Genomic DNA, 16854 nt, shown 5'->3' with positions numbered 1-16854 from the left:
GAAAATGGCGGTTCAAAATTTTTTTAGAGGAGTTTGAAAGCTAACATTTGAGATAAATAAAGAAAACAATGTTACATAAGTGAAAGAGGTAACACAACAACAACCATGAAAAAGTGATTTTGGTTGCAACGAGCATATGACTATAAACAACACGTTTTAGACAAGTATTGATAGGATTCACAAATTAAAATGGCACTTCTCATAATATATGTTCCTCTATCTTAATGCTAGAATTGATACTGGAACTTATATTATTTTGGTCATAAATTCTATTTTGTGTTTAATAATTAATTCAGTCTGAATTTGGTGAATAATTGAAAGTTTTAAAAATACATAGATATATCTATCTTTTATAGTTATTCAATATAAGCTAAAATTTATGGAGGTATTTATAAAAAGATTAAAAATAATTTAATTTATTTTGGTACAAAATTAAAAAAAAAAAAAGAAAATTTAAGCATAAAATATTATGATTTATTTTTTATGGAAAGAGGCTGTGGGAGGAGCATGTAAAATAGATGAAAGGGAATCAGATTGTTAAAGTTAAATCCACGCCTTTTTCCTCGGCAATCCAATTCACGCCGCCATTTTCATCTCTCTCTCTATCTCTCTCCTCTCCCATTTGCCTTCTTCTCTCAATCGTACGTTTTATGGTTCTTAGCTATTTCTAATTTGATGGGTTGTTTTTGTTTCCTCTCTTCTGTATTGGGTTTAAATGTTTTCTTGCAATTCCTTCTGCAGCGAGAGAAGGAGAAACTAATGGCGACAAAATCCGAGAAATTTTCAGCTGATTTTGTGATGGGTGGTGTCGCCGCGATTGTCGCTAAAAGTGCAGCGGCGCCGATTGAAAGGGTCAAGCTTCTGTTGCAGAATCAGGGAGAGATGATAAAGAGAGGGCATCTTAAGAAGCCATATCTGGGCATTCATGACTGTTTCAGAAGAGTGTTGAGAGAAGAAGGGCCGTTGTCACTATGGAGGGGAAATCAGGCTAACGTTATTCGATATTTCCCTACTCAGGTACTTCTTTTCATGAACTTTCAATTTGTTCTCTCTGCAACAAAAGCTTCATTTCTTTCAGCAGCTACACAAGCTTTTACTGCCAATTTTATATTGGATTCATTGTTACTTTTCTGGTTATGGATTCCCTTTTTCGTTGTTCTTTGTAGCCTCTTTCATTTAGTAGCATTAGCATTAAGTGTTGAATTAGCATTTGGCTGAAATCATGAATTTATGACCACAGATTCAGGAACTAATGTAACCTTAATCCCTATGAAGGTTTATGATGCATTCTAATTGATGACACTTTGCAGAATATTCAAGATTCTAATGAACTGATTGAGAGTTATGGTTTATTGTTATTCTTAATGACCAAAGCTTTAATTTTACGATATCATCTCCAAATGCTTTTACAGAAGAGAATTTGAATTGCCCATAGGCTTTCAACTTTGCATTCAAAGGTTACTTCAAAACGAAATTCGGGCGCTCAAAAGAGAAGGATGGATACATCAAGTGGTTTGCTGGAAATGTTGCTTCAGGAAGTGCTGCAGGAGCAACTACATCGTTTTTTCTGTATCATTTGGATTATGCACGCACTCGACTAGGCACCGATGCAACGGACGGTGGCAGTAACAGCCAGCGCCAATTTAAAGGGTTGCTGGATGTCTACAGAAAAACCTTGTCAAGTGATGGAATTGTTGGTCTATACCGAGGATTTAGTGTTTCAATTGTGGGAATTACTCTGTATAGGGGCATGTATTTTGGGATTTACGACACTTTGAAGCCTCTTGTTCTTGTTGGGCAGTTTGAGGTAAAAGCATCTATTCTATTCAGTGCATCCATTAGCCAGTTTTCCCCAAATGCTAGTCTTGGGAGCTGCTTGTTGGAGCAATACAACGTCTTACTATCATAAACATGGATATCTTCAATTTATCTGGTTGCTTTTTTTTAGACCTTTCCTTCAATGTTCTTGAAAGTTTGTGGTTTGCTGTTTTATGCAGGGGAACTTTTTTGCTAGTTTCTTATTGGGGTGGAGTATCACAACCTTTTCTGGGGTATGCGCTTATCCTTTCGACACGCTGCGACGAAGAATGATGCTTACCTCTGGACAAACCCTGAAGTACCGCAGTGCTTTACATGCATTTTCCGAGATCATTCGCCATGAGGGTATTGCTGCTCTTTTTCGAGGAGTCACTGCCAATATGCTTGTTGGTGTTGCAGGGGCTGGTGTTCTTGCAGGTTATGATCAACTGCACGAAATTGCATGTCGACATGGTTACTCCTATGGCGGGCAACAACATCAAATAGCCTCGAAATGACCGAAAATGGTATGTTCAACTTTTATTTTCTGGTTCAACTTCATAATTGAACCTGAAGTAGATCTAGGGAATTAAAAGGCTGAAGATGTTTATTCACTAGAAAAGTCCTTCCTAGAATTTACAAAGAATTCGATGCCATTGTCTGTGCATAGTTCAAATACATCTACATTTGTTGGTTGTTTATGTAATTCATGACTTCAAGTTGAAAATAAAATACATTTGTTGGTTGTTTATCTATGGGAGTCCAACATATGTTCTTACCATTTCTCTTCCTTTTTTTCCTTTAAACCTCGGTCTGTCGAAGAAAAACGAACAATCCAGCCTAACAATCTGTATCGGTCCCTCCATTCGAAGGATGGCCGACTAACTTTCATCAACCTCTGCTATGGAATTCGATTGACAATTGTTCGAACAATAGAATTGTAGAGCTGGATCTTTTTTAACTCTTTGTAGAACAGAAACTACAGTTTAAGAACCTTTTTATAAACCTAAGAAGGTGAAAGAATATGATACACAAAAAGAAAAGAAAAGAAGAAAAAAGATCAAGCCAAGAGCCAGAAGTTCTTGTGACGTTTGGTCGTGATCAAATATCCTCCAATCTTTTTGCTCTTCTTCCTCACTGCAATGGTCATGCAAGATGAGTTCTGAATGCAATACTCCGCCGTTGCTCGACAAGTCTTCTTCTTCCTTCTCCTTCGATAGCGTCCTGTCGCCCATCTTTTCAATAGACGCCGAAGAATTGGCCTCTTTCTTTGACCAAGTACCAAAAGAGAGAGTTTATGCTTCCTTGCTTCTTCCACAATTATTGGACCTCTTTCTTTCCCTTCTAGTAATGCCATCTCTACGTGCACCTACTCAAGCAATTGAGTTGTACACATTTAGATACGTATTGGTATGCATATGTCTATAAGCATAGTATGAACATGAAGTTACCTCAGGCCTTCTCTTTAAGCACATGTTTCTCATAGAAAACAGAAGCTTATAGGCCTCCTTTGTGGAATTCACCTTATTCCCGAACTCAAAACCTGCAAAAAGAAGAAACAAAAACAATCACTTCCATGTTCCATCTCAACCCAGAAACACAAATCTCTGAAATTCTCACCTTGAGGCTTCAAACTCTTAAGAACATGAACAAGAACAATGGTGTCATGGCTCCGAACAGCATGAGAGAGTGTCCATTCCAGAGCCCCTTCAGCCTCAACGCTCCAATCCACAACCACCATTACTCTGTTTCCATTTGCAGACGAACCTTTGGAGCTATCTGAGCTGAACTCTTCTTCCCCACTAACAACACTCCCCAAAAGCTCCTTCTTTTGGACATTTTCCACAGAATCTGATATGGGTTTTTTGCGTTGTGGCCTAGAACAAACCCAGAAACAAGCCATGAAAACAGAGACCAAACAAACTTCAGCTCCCTCTAAAACTCAAAACCCACCATTTTTCTCCACCCATATAAACAGCTTGAACATAAATCCAAAAAAAAGAATGGTGGATAGGGACAGCAATGCATTGACTTTAATAGTGTGGAATTTGGAACCCAAAACTCGATGCATTAAAGATTCAGTTGTTTTGTTGTTTGAATGTCAAATGACGGTAGGGCTGTTCCAAGCCAGCTTAGACGTGCAGAACATAAATTTTTGGTAGCTAAGTCTTCAGAAATGGCTGCCACATTCATTATTCATTAATTTTTGCTTCCCTTTTCATATGATTGGAAATATGAATTGTTTGAATTATTTCACACGAGGCCTCCTCTCTTTTTCCGGTCGTCTTCTTGTCCGAGTGATTGACTCATCCACCTAACACTCTGCTCTTTCCAATGGCGTTGAACAAGCAATTATTTGTTCATATTCAATCTCTTCATTTCATCAATTATGTTAAGTTTTGGTTCTAAATTTAAATATACAATCATTTTTACATTTAATTTGCTCTTAATTAAATATGAAAGAATATTACTAAATAAATATTGAAGTAATTATGTTATTTGAACCATATAAAAAAATTTAGACAAATTTGTAGAACTGTAATGGCAATATTAAATGATGTAAGGGGTTCATTAAATTTCGATTTAATTATTGTTGTCTGTTGAGTCACCCACCGACAATATTAATTCTGTTTTTAATGTAGTTTCATAATATAAAATTATTTGTACCTTCATTTTTAAGAAATGTTTCCACACCGAATGCTTTGTTCCATGATCTCGCAATCCACCTCCCTTGAGGGCTTAACGTTCTTTTTGGCACGCTGTCTAGTGTTTGACTCTAATACCATTTGTAACAACTCAAACTCACCGCTAACAGATTGTCCGTTTACAGAGGGAATCAAAGCATTTCTTATAATAAGAGTGTGAAAACCTCTTCTAACATACACGTTTTAAAATCGTGGAGACTGACATTGATACGTAACGAACTAAAACGGAAAATATCTACTAACGGTGGGTGTATCATTCATTACACATACATATAATAATATAGTAATGTTGTGAAATAGAAAATGAAAGAAGAGGGAGAGATATTGGTAAATTAGAGTACTGACGTTAGTTAGTGGCTGCCATTTACACAACTATATACAATCATATGTCACTGTGTGGCTTATTCTATAAAAAGGTCTCATTTTGGAACCCACAAGCCTGCCATGCTTCTTAGCTCATTATACCCTTTTCTGAAAATTACTTACTAAAAAAGCTACAACTTCCACAAACATCCATTATCCAAAAGGGTTCATACAGCAAAAGAATTAGGTAGTGGTATATGATTTTAGTTACCAAGGTGGTGGCCGAGCATCCAGGGCGGCAGGAGGGTGCCGGACCTGTCGTGGTTGGCGGCGGATTCTTCGTGTCCGGTGGCGTGTGTTGGGTAAGGACAACTACAAGTAAACAAACCCAGTTGATGTTAACTCCTAATCTAAATCAATGTAATGTTTGTAATTAGGATACTAACGGCATGTCAAGAGATTGGAATGGCTGAGGAAGAAGAAGTGGAGAAGGTTCAATGGCATGGCTATGCTGGTGGTGGTGCTGCTCCATTTGTGGATTTTGAGCTTGTGCTTTCTCCTTCTCCCTTATCTATTGTTTTAGAGTAAAAGAAAGCAAATAAATTAAGTAAGGACATTATGGTGTGCGTGTGTGCGTGTGTGTGTGTGTGTGCATGCATGAAGGTAAGAAGAAGAAGAAGAAGAAGAAGAAGAGAGTTACCTTCTTGGCTAACATGTTGTTTTGGTCCTGAAGCGCCTTGTCCTGATCAAACATGCCAACATAATGAAATTGTTGTTATTGTTCTTGTTGTTACAGATCCAAATTCATATTGTTACATAAATTCCACCATCAATGTTATTCCATATATGTCTATCAGATTAATCCAAGTAAAGAGATTTAAGGGTGTGTTTGTGACTGCTAGAGATGCCCATGGGACAATGCTATCTTGTTTTCCTTCTTGTTCATTTTTCAAAAAAATAATTTCTATTTAATACAATGTTCTACTAACAAAATTAAAAAGAAAATAACCTCGACCATGTTTAGCTATTAGGGAGAGATCTTTACCTGTTCCGTTCACTCCTCATTTTTCGCCCCTTTTGAGAGGGCGTCTTGCAAGTTAAATGGACATCTCTACTCTTGTCACGTTTAAAATCATTTTAAAACCTATCTTCAACTAAAATTTTATAAGATTACAATTGTACTAAGTTTCGTGACGATCAAATATTATAGAGTTAAATGGTTGTTTGGTGGGATTAGTTGAACAAGTTTATAGTAGAATCATTAAGCATTTTTGGAGATGTGAAGGCAACAAAAAGAAGGTTACCTTTTTCTGAAGATCTGAAATGGATTCATGCATGAGTTGGTTCTGTAGAAGAAAAGGTTATGGAGATGAAGTGTGTATAACAATGATGAACAATAATCCAATCTAACATAATCATCATATCCATACCTTCCTGGCTCTTACATGCTTGAGTGCAGAATCAAGTTGTTGCTCAATATTTTGAAGCTCTTTTAGGCTCAAGGACTCAAGATCTTCCCCCATGAAATGCCTGCAAATCCCAACCAACTTTACACCATTCCCACAAGAAGAAGAAGAAGAGGAAGAAGAAGAAGAAGAAGAAGAAGCTAAGTTTTACCTGTGGTTCTTCTGAAGAACCTCTATTCTGGCTTTAAGCTTCGCATATTCAAGAGTCCAATTTCCCTAAACACACAAACTTTTTCATTATAATCACCACCAACTCGATGGGACGAGACGGGTTAGGTTGGGTTGAGTTTGGTACGTACGTTTGATTGGCTATCATTTGCAACAAGCCGCCTCTCCGCGTACGAGTACCTCTCATAACGCTCAAGGATCTTCTCCATGCTGCTCATGAAAGCTACACTCATTCATTATACACACAATAATAATGCCAATCCAATATCAACACTCCATTCGTCCATGTTTTACATAAATTCCAATCAGTTATTGATAGTAAACTAATATAATTCAATCTCTCTTTTTCTCAAACAAATGAATGAATAAATAAATAACTTAATTTCTTTATTAAAGTGCTTTTGGCATTTTCTTTGCTTTAAATAAAATCATATTTAACCCTTTCTTTTTCTTGTTTTTTTAGCGCCTATAACTCAAGGTTAAGAGACGGTGGCTTTCTATCTCAAAAGTCGAAAGTTTGAATCCCTACTCCATATTGGAACTACAAAAATAAAGTATGATAATGTCGAGAAAAATACAAATATTTATGAGGGATTGAAATGGTGGATTAAATAGTAAATTCGTAGAGTAATTCAAGTTCATCCAGTTAGTTAATGCAACAAGAAGGGGAGGGAACAAAAGGGTTGTTCTTCATTTGTTCAATAATCAACACTAAAAAAGAGAAATCTAATATGGGTCCAATCATTTTGGGTTATGGTCATAAGTACTGAAAAGCTAGAAAAAAACAGGAAAAGGACAATGTAGTGATTGGAGCATAATAATACTGAAAAACCAAAATAATAATGATAATGGAATTTGGGAGCTGGGTTTTGTTGATAAGCAGCAGCAGCAGCAGCAGCAGCAGCAGAAGAAGAAGAAGAAGAAGAAACATGGGTGGTATTGATGAAGAGCAATGGAAGAACATACCAAGAGTCAGTGGAGTATTCAAACAGCTTGCCCTTGGTGGAGAAGACGATAAGAGCGACCTCAGCATCGCACAGAACTGAAATCTCATGAGCTTTCTTCAGCAAACCAGACCTTCTCTTGGAGAAGGTGACTTGCATATTAATCTTGTTCTCGATCCTCTTCAGCTGCACTCTTCCCCTCCCCATTCCCAATCCCTAAACCAAAACCAACACCAACACCAAAAATATGAAACTGATTCAAAACCAAAGGAATTCAACAACATGGGTGGTTTTGTAATACCACCTTGGTTTCCTCTAATTCGTTGTCGATTTCTCATTGGCTGATCCACTGTCTGTGACGTATCCTTTTGCCTGTCACCATCCCGCCTCTCTCTCTCTCTCTCTCTCTCTCTCTCTCTCTCTCTCTCTCTCTCTCTCTCTCTCTCTCTCTCTCTCTCTCTCTCTCTCTCTCTCTCTCTCTCTCTCTCAACCCTCCTCCGCCTTCTTTTTCTTTTTTCTTTTTCTCCCATTTATTTATTTTGGCATTTTATTTTTACTGTGGTTGGGTGTGTGGTGATGTAAAACAGTTAAATTACTGACAACAAATTACCCTTCGTTTTGGGTAACTTTATGAATCAATTCCAGTACTCTCCACTGCCTCCCATATCTCACTTATACAATTATTACCAAATTATATTTAATTTAATTTAATTTAAATTATCTCCCTTAATGTATTTTAGTAATTAAATTAGAATTTAAAGCTTTAATAATATTACTTAACTTTATTAATATATATAAAGTTAGTGGAGGAAATTTTGTCCCATGTCTTTTTATTTTTTTTATTTTTTTATTCTCTCTCTTCAATATTAGATAGAGATATTCTTTATAATATTAATGTCAAATATTCCAAATTATTTTCAAATTATTTTTCTAATTACTATAAAACAAAAACAGCATGAATTCCCATTTTAAATATTTTTTTTTTAATTTCCACTTTTCATATTTCTCTCTTATATTAAGTCCCCATAATTTTGAATATTTATGTATATTTAGTTACCTTTTCATTATTTTATATTTATTCTAATTTTCATTTTTATAAAAAAAAAAAAATTATTTTTTTTAAGGAGTGGAGTGAGAATTCTCGACCATAATAACATTTCTCTAAAAAAAAAAATTCTAAAGGGATAATTCTCGATATAATTATTTAAAAAGATATTATAAAACATACGAATAAAAATAATAATATTCGATAAATAAAAATATTATGTAATGTCCTTTGCCCCTATTGAGCGCATGCTAAAAGAGCATCCCTAATCCTAACTTTATGAGATCCCACGTCGAATTGAGAGGAGAACGAAGTATTTTTTTTGTAAGGGTGTGGAAACTTCTTCCTAATAGACGTAAGAGAACAATATATGTTAGCGGTGGGTTTTGACTCTTACAACTTTGATCTCTATCCTTCATTTCGTTTAGCTAACGGAGAGAACTGAGATTTAGGGTGAGTTAAATAAACATTTCTACTCTCTTAAACTTTTTCGACAAAAAATACAAACTGAATTTATAAATGGACGGTACTGTATTAGCTCTATCCTTGAAACTACAGAAGCATCATCTTTAATACTCGAGCTAACTTCGAATACAGAACCAACCGAGTTGCAGTTTGAATCAAAACCCTAAAAAAAAATGTCATGGAATTCAGAAACTACTAGACTTGATGCAATAGGTGCAAAAAATTAGTGGTTGCATTCACATGAATGGGGAGTTATTGGGTGTCTAAAAGAGGCAACTTTCCTACAAAGGGGTTGTTTTTTTTTCAAAGAGAAAATAGTGTTGAAATTGAAATTGCACATAATGGGGCAAAGGTGGCTTGTCTTCTCAACCCCACAATTGACCATTTGATTGCCCTAATTTGAATATCGAACACATTATTTTCGCTCGAATATTTCACAAAACGTGGTGCTATCTCTACCTCTTATACACACTTACCTCAAATCTACGTTACTCATTAAACACCATAAAATTTTGGTTACGATACTCAACACACCAAAAGTTCTCATCTTCTTATCCCAACACCAAATTTAACAGGTATCGATATGTAATACACTATTAATGATTGTTTTCAAATGTACTTTCTCGTCCACGTTTTCTAAAACATTTCTTGCAAACGGGTTGAAGATTCGAACATATGTCAATATGTCCTCAAAATCCAAATTTTTTTACTGGGTTAGAACAAGTGTCGTACAATCGCTGTCCGTGCTGTCGCAAGAATGCGATTGCGACAAGTGACGATATTTCGAAATATGAATGTTCTAGAACGATTTTATTTAATTTTACTTTTAGATATTAATTCTTTGCTTACTTCTCACCATGACAAGACATAGCAGCGATTAGCTTCTTCCGAACAAATTCCTTTCTTATTCTTTTGGATTGAAACCCTTTTATATTCCACAAATCTTTTATTTATTTATTTATTTTATTTTAAATCAATTAATTTAATAAATTAAGGTTTTGGGGTAAATATTTATTTAAGAAAAAAAAAAACAATACTTTTAGAGAGAGAGAGACTGCCCTTTCAACAAATTAATCTCTTTTTATTCATAATAAACAAACACATGGCCACGTCAGCAGAGTCGGTTGGAAAGCAGGTTTATGGGCCGTGAATGGGTTGGTAAAGAAGAAGCCCAACATGCCTAAATGGATGTCGGCCCAAATATGTAGTAAGCCCATCTCCTCTTTAAATTAAATTATTAATCGTCGACTAAAAGGTTAGAGATTTGAACTATTCGCTCCACATATGGTTGAAGGAGGATTCTGCGCGTGAATAATGACATAGAAGAGACACATCACAGAAAGGAAACTGCACCAATTAAGTCGTTTAGGAATGGTGACGTGTATGAGTTGATGAGATAGTGAAAGGGACGTAGGGTCGGAATAAATTTGTGTAGTTGGGATTGTTTCCCTACCATTCGTTCTCTAATCTTTCCTACGTCTATACATTTTTTTACGATACAATTTTCACTCATTCCTCTCTCTATAAAGTTTGGTTTGAAATTCTCCACTTCGAGAGTGACATCTCAAAGTGGAGTAGGTAGTGTATAGAGAGAGAGATACATAATTTAATTTAAAATGCGAGAGAAATGAACGTGTGATTGGGTGTAAGTAACTTTTCACTTTCAAGTTGATGTAAAATCATAATGGGGACGATATTTTTTTTATATATTTAAAATTCAAAACCTTTCTAAATCCATCATTTTCATTTCTGTCTTTTTATCAGTCCCTTAATTTTAAATCTTGAGCTTTTAGTTCATCATCTTTTCAACAATAACATCTCGATAGAAACCCTCTTTTATCTCCAATCATCACTGCAACATATCTCATTTTTACATAATAGAGTTATGATCGGTAAAAGTGGAGACGTGATTTACGATAAGGTAGTTTGTAATTTGTTTACGTGTGATAAAAGAAATGATTATTGAATGAGGAAGATGATGAGGATGATGATTTTGTTGGTTTAGAGGCATTAATTAGATTCCTAACTGCAAAAAAAGACATTGAATTATTAATTGAGGAAAAAAAAGAAAATAAATGGGGTTTAATGAAGCATATGGGGATGGCCCACCAGTGGTTGGATAAAAGACAAAAGCTTTTTGTATTGGGAAAGGTGGCTGGCACTTGAGTTGGACACCATGAGCCTTTGTTTCTCTTATGGATATCTATTATCACACACCATACCCTAACTCTCCAACAACAAAATGCCTAAAAATTCAATCTTTTCTCCATTTTTCATACTCTTATCTTTTCACTATACATATCTCACATTATAACCAAACTTGGGTTAATCAACGTTAGATGTTCCGTGTAGGGTTGAGCTTTTTCTTTGAGGCTTTCTCTCAAGGATTTAAAACGTATGTGTTAGAGAGAGGTTTTCACACTCTTATAGGAATGTTTCCTTCCCCTCTCCCATTGATGTGAGACTATCCTTCTTGAGGGTCCAACGTCCTCGCTACCGCATCGCCCAGTACTTGATTTTGATATCATTTGTAACAGTACAAGTTCACCATTAATAAATATTGTCCGTATTTAGCGTGCCTACTTCGGATCAAAATCATGAATGCAATCTAATCTCTTAGGGGAAAAGAAAAAATGGAAGCTTTAGATGAATCCACTAAAGGGGGAAACTTCCTGTTGGCCCTTTTTTCTAATGAAAGGATGTGACAAGTGACCCCCCACAAGATGGGTTTGTCAAAGATGAGAGGAGGATGATAATTGATGGAGCCCATTTCCCCAATAACAAGAAGCTGCCAAGTGCCATTTTGGATGTGAAACCATAGATGGAGATTCATTTGTGTTTGTTTTTAAAGTAGTGCCTGCTTTTCCTTTCACATCCATAAACACTCAAATTTCTATACTTTCACACACAAAAAGAACCAAATAATGCAATTTGATTCATCAAAACCCTTCACTTCACAAAAGGGGGTGTTTTTTTTGAATTCCATAATTCATTACCGGGTTTGGTTTTAATTAATGTCGATAATCACCTTTTTAATCACTCATCATTAGAACCAACGCTCTATCTCTTCACAATATTCCTTAAATTATTGGTTTGGTCAACTCTGTATGTACGCTTTCTGTAGCCTTCATTTTTCTTTTCAAAACCCTTTCTTTTAGTCTCTTTTTAATGAAGTATTGGCTTTTGCATCCGGTGATGTGTTGCACATGACTTGTAAAATGAATGAACAGTTCTTCAATTTTTTTCCAAAAGGTTGTTAGATCACGTGTCTCCAATAATTCCTTATTCCTATTACAGCTACATTTCTTATCCCTTTAAAATCTACATTCTTCTTAGTTTCGAAACGAGTTTGACAACATTCAAAAGAAAATCGTCTATTATATAAGATTATTTATATTTGGAAACGACAGCTTTATGGAGTAGAAAAATTGAAACTTTAGAAAAAGGAAAACATCAACGTCAAAACTAAACACAATAAACTAACTACAAGACACATGTACTAAAATAATGTAGTATAGTGACAAACGTATAGTACAAATAATTAAGATATTGAAACGCTACCTATAAATTATTCTCTTTCACTATAGTATTTGTTCGGAGAGATGTGGCAACAACATCACCATAAGTAAATTTTCACTGGCGAGGATGAAAAAAAATGATCCAAAAAGTTTAAAACTTTAAATTAACTAAATATTGGTTGGAGAATGTGATACACAAAATTGCATAGTTTTGAGAGGATTAGAACTAATCCTTTCATGGATTTTGGCAAGTTTCAAATGCACTTTTTGATATTTTCTTTTCCTTTTTTTGAACTTTATGTTGTGCAAATCCGATGTCAGTATATTACCATTGATTTTGTTCGGTCTTTAAAGCAGGTCTCATCCATTTGCAAACCCGCAGTTTTCTCTCTGCGTCTCTCCGATCATTGGGAGCAATTGAAGCTTCATTTATTCAGGTTATTTGCTTGTTTTTCAGGCTCCCATTTCAATCTCTTTACTGTAGTTGCTCTAGCTGAGCATTCTTGTTTGTCTCTTGAGCTCTTCCATTCACGTGAAATTCAGACATTCTTTTGTCGTCTTGTGCATTTCAGTTGTCTGTATTTGGATTCTCTAAGATGGGTTTCTCTTTTGAACCCAACTGATTGATTGTTTCAAACCGATGGTTGCTTGGGGAAGATAATTTCTTGACTTTCTTTCTATTTATGCTTAGTGGGGTGGAGGGGTTAGCTTCTGGGGATTATGCGGATTGCTTTGATGATAGCTCTTATTGTACCAAGATTTTGTTTGTGAATCATGATTTGGAGCTGTTGGGGTTGAGGAAGTTTCCAAGAACAAGGATAGAGATTTGGGTGTTGGGGTCAGGTGGGTTTGTTTTCAAACCTCACAAGCTTTGATCTTGCTGTATAATGGAGTCATGGAACTATGGTTCTCAAGGGAAGGGATTCGTGTCTGATGAGATGAATTCATCCACTAATTCACCTCTGAGAAGTAAATATTCGTTGTTGGGTTGGGAATTCAAGAACCCATGTAGTTTTGTGGAGAATCAGAGCTTTGGGGAGCTGGAATTTCCCCAAATGCTTGGCAAGCAATTAGCTGATGAGTCTGTCAGCCATGTCCTGAATACCAAAATTGAAGAGGAGTCCACTTCTAAGCTCTCTGGCTCCATTGTAGACTCCAACAATCGGGATTCATCTCTTATTGATTTGAAGCTTGGCAGATTTATTGATCAAGGGGATGCTCATTGTTCCAAATACTCCAAGAGAGCTGCAATTTCATCTTCCACTGAATCATCAACTTCTCAGAAGAGAATGCGAAGTCAAGGAGTGAATTTCCAGGCTGCGTTTTGCCAAGTCTATGGCTGTAACAAGGATCTCACCTCCTCTAAAGAGTATCACAAGAGACATAAAGTTTGTGAGGTTCATTCAAAGACTGCCAAAGTTATTGTGAACGGCATAGAACAGAGATTTTGTCAGCAATGTAGCAGGTTAATTGGTTATATTTTCACTGATTACCCAGCTTGATTTGAGCACTATGATTAAGGACTTGGTTTTACCTGCAGGTTTCATTTGCTGGTTGAATTTGATGATGGTAAACGCAGCTGTCGTAAAAGGCTTGCAGGCCACAATGAACGCAGAAGAAAGCCTCAAGTCAGTTTTCACTCGGGAAGGGCTCAGAGATTGCTTCAGCCATATAATGGTATTATTTCTCTATGTTCATTGTAGATTAAAAGTATATGAAGAATTATGAACTATGAACTTTTTGAGAGTTGATCCCTTCCTTTTAGCCTTTCTTTTTAATCATTTCTGGAGAACCTTCTAATGATTTTTCCCCTGGGTTGAAGAAATTTTGATGGTTATTTGTTTATTACTTCATTTGGATCATCCAACCCAACAACCACATTTAAAGAAGTGAAAGTAAAGTGTTACAGCTGTTTATTTGAACTTTGTTGAGTGTTGTTTGGTACTTGGCAGATGAATTTTGCCATTTATGTTGCCATGAGGGTGAACGTAATGGCATCTGATACTAGCACCTAGCAACATAATAGGACTTTATCCATATCAATCTCATACCTTACTGGGTTTGATAAGATCAAATTCAGAAAAAAGATGTCTTGGAAAACATGCATCCATTTGGTGTAAATAGTTGTGAAATCCCACGTTGGTTGGAGAGGGGAACGAAACATTTCTTACAAGGGTGTGGAAACCTCTCCCTAGTAGATGCATTTTAAAACTATGGGCAATACGTAATGGGCCAAAGCAAACAATATCTGTTAGCGATGGGCTTGGGTTGTTGCAAATGGTATCAGAGCCAGACACCGGGCGGTGTGCCAGCGAGGACGCTAGGCCCCCCGAAGGGGGGGGGGGGGGTGGATTGTGAGATCCCATATCGGTTGGAGAGGGGAACAAAGTATTCCTTATAAGGGTGTGGAAGCCTTTTCCTAGCAATGCGTTTTTAAATCGTGAGGCTGACAGCGATACGTAACGGGCCAAAACGGACAATGTCTACTAACAGTGGGTTTGGGCTGTTACAAATGGTATTAGAGACAGACATCAGGCGGTGTGCCAGCGAGGACGCTGGACCCCCAAGGGGGGTGGATTGTTAGATCCCATATTGGTTGGAGAGGGGAACAAAACATTCCTTATAAGGGTGTGGAAACCTCTCCCTAGCAGACACGTTTTAAAATCGTGAGGCTGACAGCGATACGTAATAGGCCAAATGAGACAATATTTGCTAGTAGTGGGCTTGGACTGTTACAGTAACTATGTGGCAATATCTTAAATCTTTCTAGTAATATGACACTGAGAGGTTCGAAGTCAAAGATTCCTGACAACCATCCATCCTGAACATGTGCTGCTTGATTGCCTAGCTGTTTTAATGTCTTCAACATCTAGTTAACGTGTTTCATCTATTTGTTTAGGGTAATCTATGTGTATCTTTGAATCTGATTATGCTGTTTTCAGTATCTTTTAAAATCTTCATTGATACCACTTTGTTAATATTCACAGTACTGGTTGAAAATTTCAGGTATTGGGGACAGCAGATTTCAGGAGAAAACTCCGACAGCAACTTCATTTATCTGCAAAGATATATTGTCTAGTGGTCTTTATTATCCAGAGAAGCTTGGAGACAATGATTGGTGTAAGCGTGTTCTAGTTGAGGCCAAGAATGACTATAATTCTATATCTGCAACTTCATTGAGCAACAGGCACTTGAATGTGAAATCTCCATTGCTTCCCTATGATTTTGAAGTACAGATTCCTCCTTTTCAAGAACATGGAACTAGTACAGCTCCTTCAGTAAACAACATGTTATGCGACACAACTTGCCAGTATTCCCATAATGTGGGAGGTCCTCATATTGATACAACACATCCTTTGTTCCACCACACTACCTTATCAAGCGAAGACTTTGGAGTTTATGATGCAGCATCAACCATCCAAGGACTTTCTGGAATCCCAGACTCTGGTTGTGCTCTCTCTCTTCTGTCATCTCAATCACAAACTGCATCGAACCATTCATCTATAGTTCACATTCCTCGTGCTTTCGTTATGTCCGAGAGTCCATCGAATTACAGCATGAGCGAACTCTCCGAAAAGCTCATGGGAGTGAGCTCACAGGCTTCTTCGACTGGGATTTCTAGTAAGTTTGCCTCGGGGATGAGTGAAGCTCAAATGGGTCCGATATTGACGTGTGATCGTAGTGATCGTACTGTCGCCTTTCAGATTCCTGATGGGGTTCTTCATAGATCGGGTTTGGCGAATTCCAAGGCTAATCTTTCGTATGAACACACTCCAACTATTGACTTACTACAACTTTCATCACAACTCCATCGAGTTGAACATCAAAGGCACTCCATGCAGGTACATAAATAAGAACATTATACTGAGAGAATCAATGAGATCAATAAAGTTAGAGATCAAATTAAAAGTAATCTAGAAAGTACTTGCTTTTCATGTTCTTAGCCAGACAAGAAAAGCGGTTGCATCACTATTAGTGGGAGAATGCTACATGTTCTATTTCTGGTATCATTATATATCATGTGAAAGATTTTTTAATAGTTTCGACTGAAACCGAACACGTCTTCTGAAACAGGACTCGGCCTAGGAGACTTCGTGAAGGCTGTTGTGAAGTTGAAACTTGAACCTATTGGACCTATGTCAATGATACATTTTGTTAGCCAAGGAGAGAATAAATTGTTGTATAATCTTCCTATGTAGTACACCTCTAACCTTGTCTTCTTTCCTGATTCTGCTGCTGTTTCTATAATACCGATGCTTTCATTTTGAGACTAACTCGTCGAATCCCGAAAAATTTTCGTTGTAAAATATAGTTCATATGGTTATTGTAGTCCTAAGAGACCTGCCCTTTGATTAAGATGCTACACTTGTGCTTAATGTCTCATTGCATATGCCTACAATAGAGGTTCTTGTCCCTAGAACTGCTTCCATTGCTTGGATAGTT

At 36.6% G+C, this 16854-nt stretch overlaps 4 protein-coding genes across 8 annotated transcripts; 2 read left to right on the top strand and 2 right to left on the bottom strand.

The window, feature by feature from the left end:
- Window positions 1-504: 504 nt before the first annotated feature.
- Window positions 505-2548, top strand: ER-ANT1 (endoplasmic reticulum-adenine nucleotide transporter 1). The gene is made up of 4 exons (XM_023663345.2): window positions 505-641; window positions 742-1017; window positions 1436-1807; window positions 1998-2548. The coding sequence occupies exons 1-4, from the start codon at window positions 519-521 to the stop codon at window positions 2313-2315; spliced, it is 1089 nt and encodes a 362-aa protein (XP_023519113.2). The 5' UTR covers window positions 505-518; the 3' UTR covers window positions 2316-2548.
- Window positions 2549-2683: 135 nt separating this feature from the next.
- Window positions 2684-4168, bottom strand: LOC111783631 (uncharacterized). Its single transcript, XM_023664549.2, has 3 exons — window positions 3418-4168; window positions 3249-3340; window positions 2684-3166 (listed from the first exon to the last, which is right to left on the bottom strand). Exons 1-3 carry the CDS (start codon window positions 3698-3700, stop codon window positions 2858-2860), a joined length of 684 nt encoding a protein of 227 aa, XP_023520317.1. The 5' UTR covers window positions 3701-4168; the 3' UTR covers window positions 2684-2857.
- A 656-nt stretch (window positions 4169-4824) lies between these two features.
- LOC111782520 (agamous-like MADS-box protein AP1) lies at window positions 4825-7829 on the bottom strand. 3 transcript variants are annotated; one of them, XM_023663283.2, is made up of 9 exons: window positions 7688-7829; window positions 7406-7599; window positions 6571-6649; window positions 6423-6487; window positions 6236-6335; window positions 6110-6151; window positions 5506-5547; window positions 5252-5376; window positions 4825-5177 (listed from the first exon to the last, which is right to left on the bottom strand). In XM_023663283.2, exons 2-9 carry the CDS (start codon window positions 7588-7590, stop codon window positions 5069-5071), a joined length of 747 nt encoding a protein of 248 aa, XP_023519051.1. In that variant the 5' UTR covers window positions 7591-7599; window positions 7688-7829; the 3' UTR covers window positions 4825-5068. The 3 variants fall into 3 exon arrangements, with proteins under 3 accessions (XP_023519051.1, XP_086976709.1, XP_086976710.1); XM_087120583.1 differs by lacking the exon at window positions 7688-7829 and having other exon boundaries at window positions 7406-7647; XM_087120584.1 differs by lacking the exon at window positions 7688-7829 and having other exon boundaries at window positions 6571-6662; window positions 7406-7445.
- A 4702-nt stretch (window positions 7830-12531) lies between these two features.
- LOC111782516 (squamosa promoter-binding-like protein 6) lies at window positions 12532-16794 on the top strand. Of its 3 annotated transcripts, XM_087120581.1 has the most exons (6): window positions 12532-12658; window positions 12769-12848; window positions 12984-13876; window positions 13952-14088; window positions 15418-16253; window positions 16486-16794. In XM_087120581.1, exons 3-6 carry the CDS (start codon window positions 13299-13301, stop codon window positions 16495-16497), a joined length of 1563 nt encoding a protein of 520 aa, XP_086976707.1. In that variant the 5' UTR covers window positions 12532-12658; window positions 12769-12848; window positions 12984-13298; the 3' UTR covers window positions 16498-16794. The 3 variants fall into 3 exon arrangements, with proteins under 3 accessions (XP_086976707.1, XP_023519047.1, XP_023519046.1); XM_023663279.2 differs by having other exon boundaries at window positions 12551-12848; XM_023663278.2 differs by having other exon boundaries at window positions 12551-13876.
- The last annotated feature ends 60 nt before the right edge of the window (window positions 16795-16854 follow it).

The sequence above is a fragment of the Cucurbita pepo genome, chromosome 20, assembly GCF_057944985.1.
Source record: "Cucurbita pepo subsp. pepo isolate OVF chromosome 20, ASM5794498v1, whole genome shotgun sequence".
Classification (NCBI taxonomy): domain Eukaryota; kingdom Viridiplantae; phylum Streptophyta; class Magnoliopsida; order Cucurbitales; family Cucurbitaceae; genus Cucurbita; species Cucurbita pepo.
Note: the sequence above shows the minus strand (reverse complement) of the source record. Positions and strands in the feature narration are given on the sequence as shown.

What these genes read in the sequence shown, in the direction of transcription:
- ER-ANT1 (XM_023663345.2), top strand. Translation starts at nt 519, where the DNA reads ATGAAAGGGAATCAGATTGTTAAAGTTAAATCCACGCCTTTTTCCTCG. An exon ending in TTTGCCTTCTTCTCTCAATC is followed by an intron (nt 642 to 741) that starts GTACGTTTTATG and finishes TTCCTTCTGCAG; the next exon opens with CGAGAGAAGGAGAAACTAAT. An exon ending in TTCTTGTTGGGCAGTTTGAG is followed by an intron (nt 1,808 to 1,997) that starts GTAAAAGCATCT and finishes TGTTTTATGCAG; the next exon opens with GGGAACTTTTTTGCTAGTTT.
- LOC111783631 (XM_023664549.2), bottom strand. Translation starts at nt 3,700, where the DNA reads ATGGCTTGTTTCTGGGTTTGTTCTAGGCCACAACGCAAAAAACCCATA. An exon ending in TAAGAGTTTGAAGCCTCAAG is followed by an intron (nt 3,341 to 3,417) that starts GTGAGAATTTCA and finishes TTCTTTTTGCAG; the next exon opens with GTTTTGAGTTCGGGAATAAG. An exon ending in GCTTAAAGAGAAGGCCTGAG is followed by an intron (nt 3,167 to 3,248) that starts GTAACTTCATGT and finishes TTGCTTGAGTAG; the next exon opens with GTGCACGTAGAGATGGCATT.
- LOC111782520 (XM_023663283.2), bottom strand. Translation starts at nt 7,590, where the DNA reads ATGGGGAGGGGAAGAGTGCAGCTGAAGAGGATCGAGAACAAGATTAAT. An exon ending in CAAATGATAGCCAATCAAAC is followed by an intron (nt 6,488 to 6,570) that starts GTACGTACCAAA and finishes TTGTGTGTTTAG; the next exon opens with GGAAATTGGACTCTTGAATA. An exon ending in TTCCAATCTCTTGACATGCC is followed by an intron (nt 5,178 to 5,251) that starts GTTAGTATCCTA and finishes GTTTACTTGTAG; the next exon opens with TTGTCCTTACCCAACACACG.
- LOC111782516 (XM_087120581.1), top strand. Translation starts at nt 13,299, where the DNA reads ATGGAGTCATGGAACTATGGTTCTCAAGGGAAGGGATTCGTGTCTGAT. An exon ending in TTTTGTCAGCAATGTAGCAG is followed by an intron (nt 13,877 to 13,951) that starts GTTAATTGGTTA and finishes TTTTACCTGCAG; the next exon opens with GTTTCATTTGCTGGTTGAAT. An exon ending in ATTGCTTCAGCCATATAATG is followed by an intron (nt 14,089 to 15,417) that starts GTATTATTTCTC and finishes TGAAAATTTCAG; the next exon opens with GTATTGGGGACAGCAGATTT.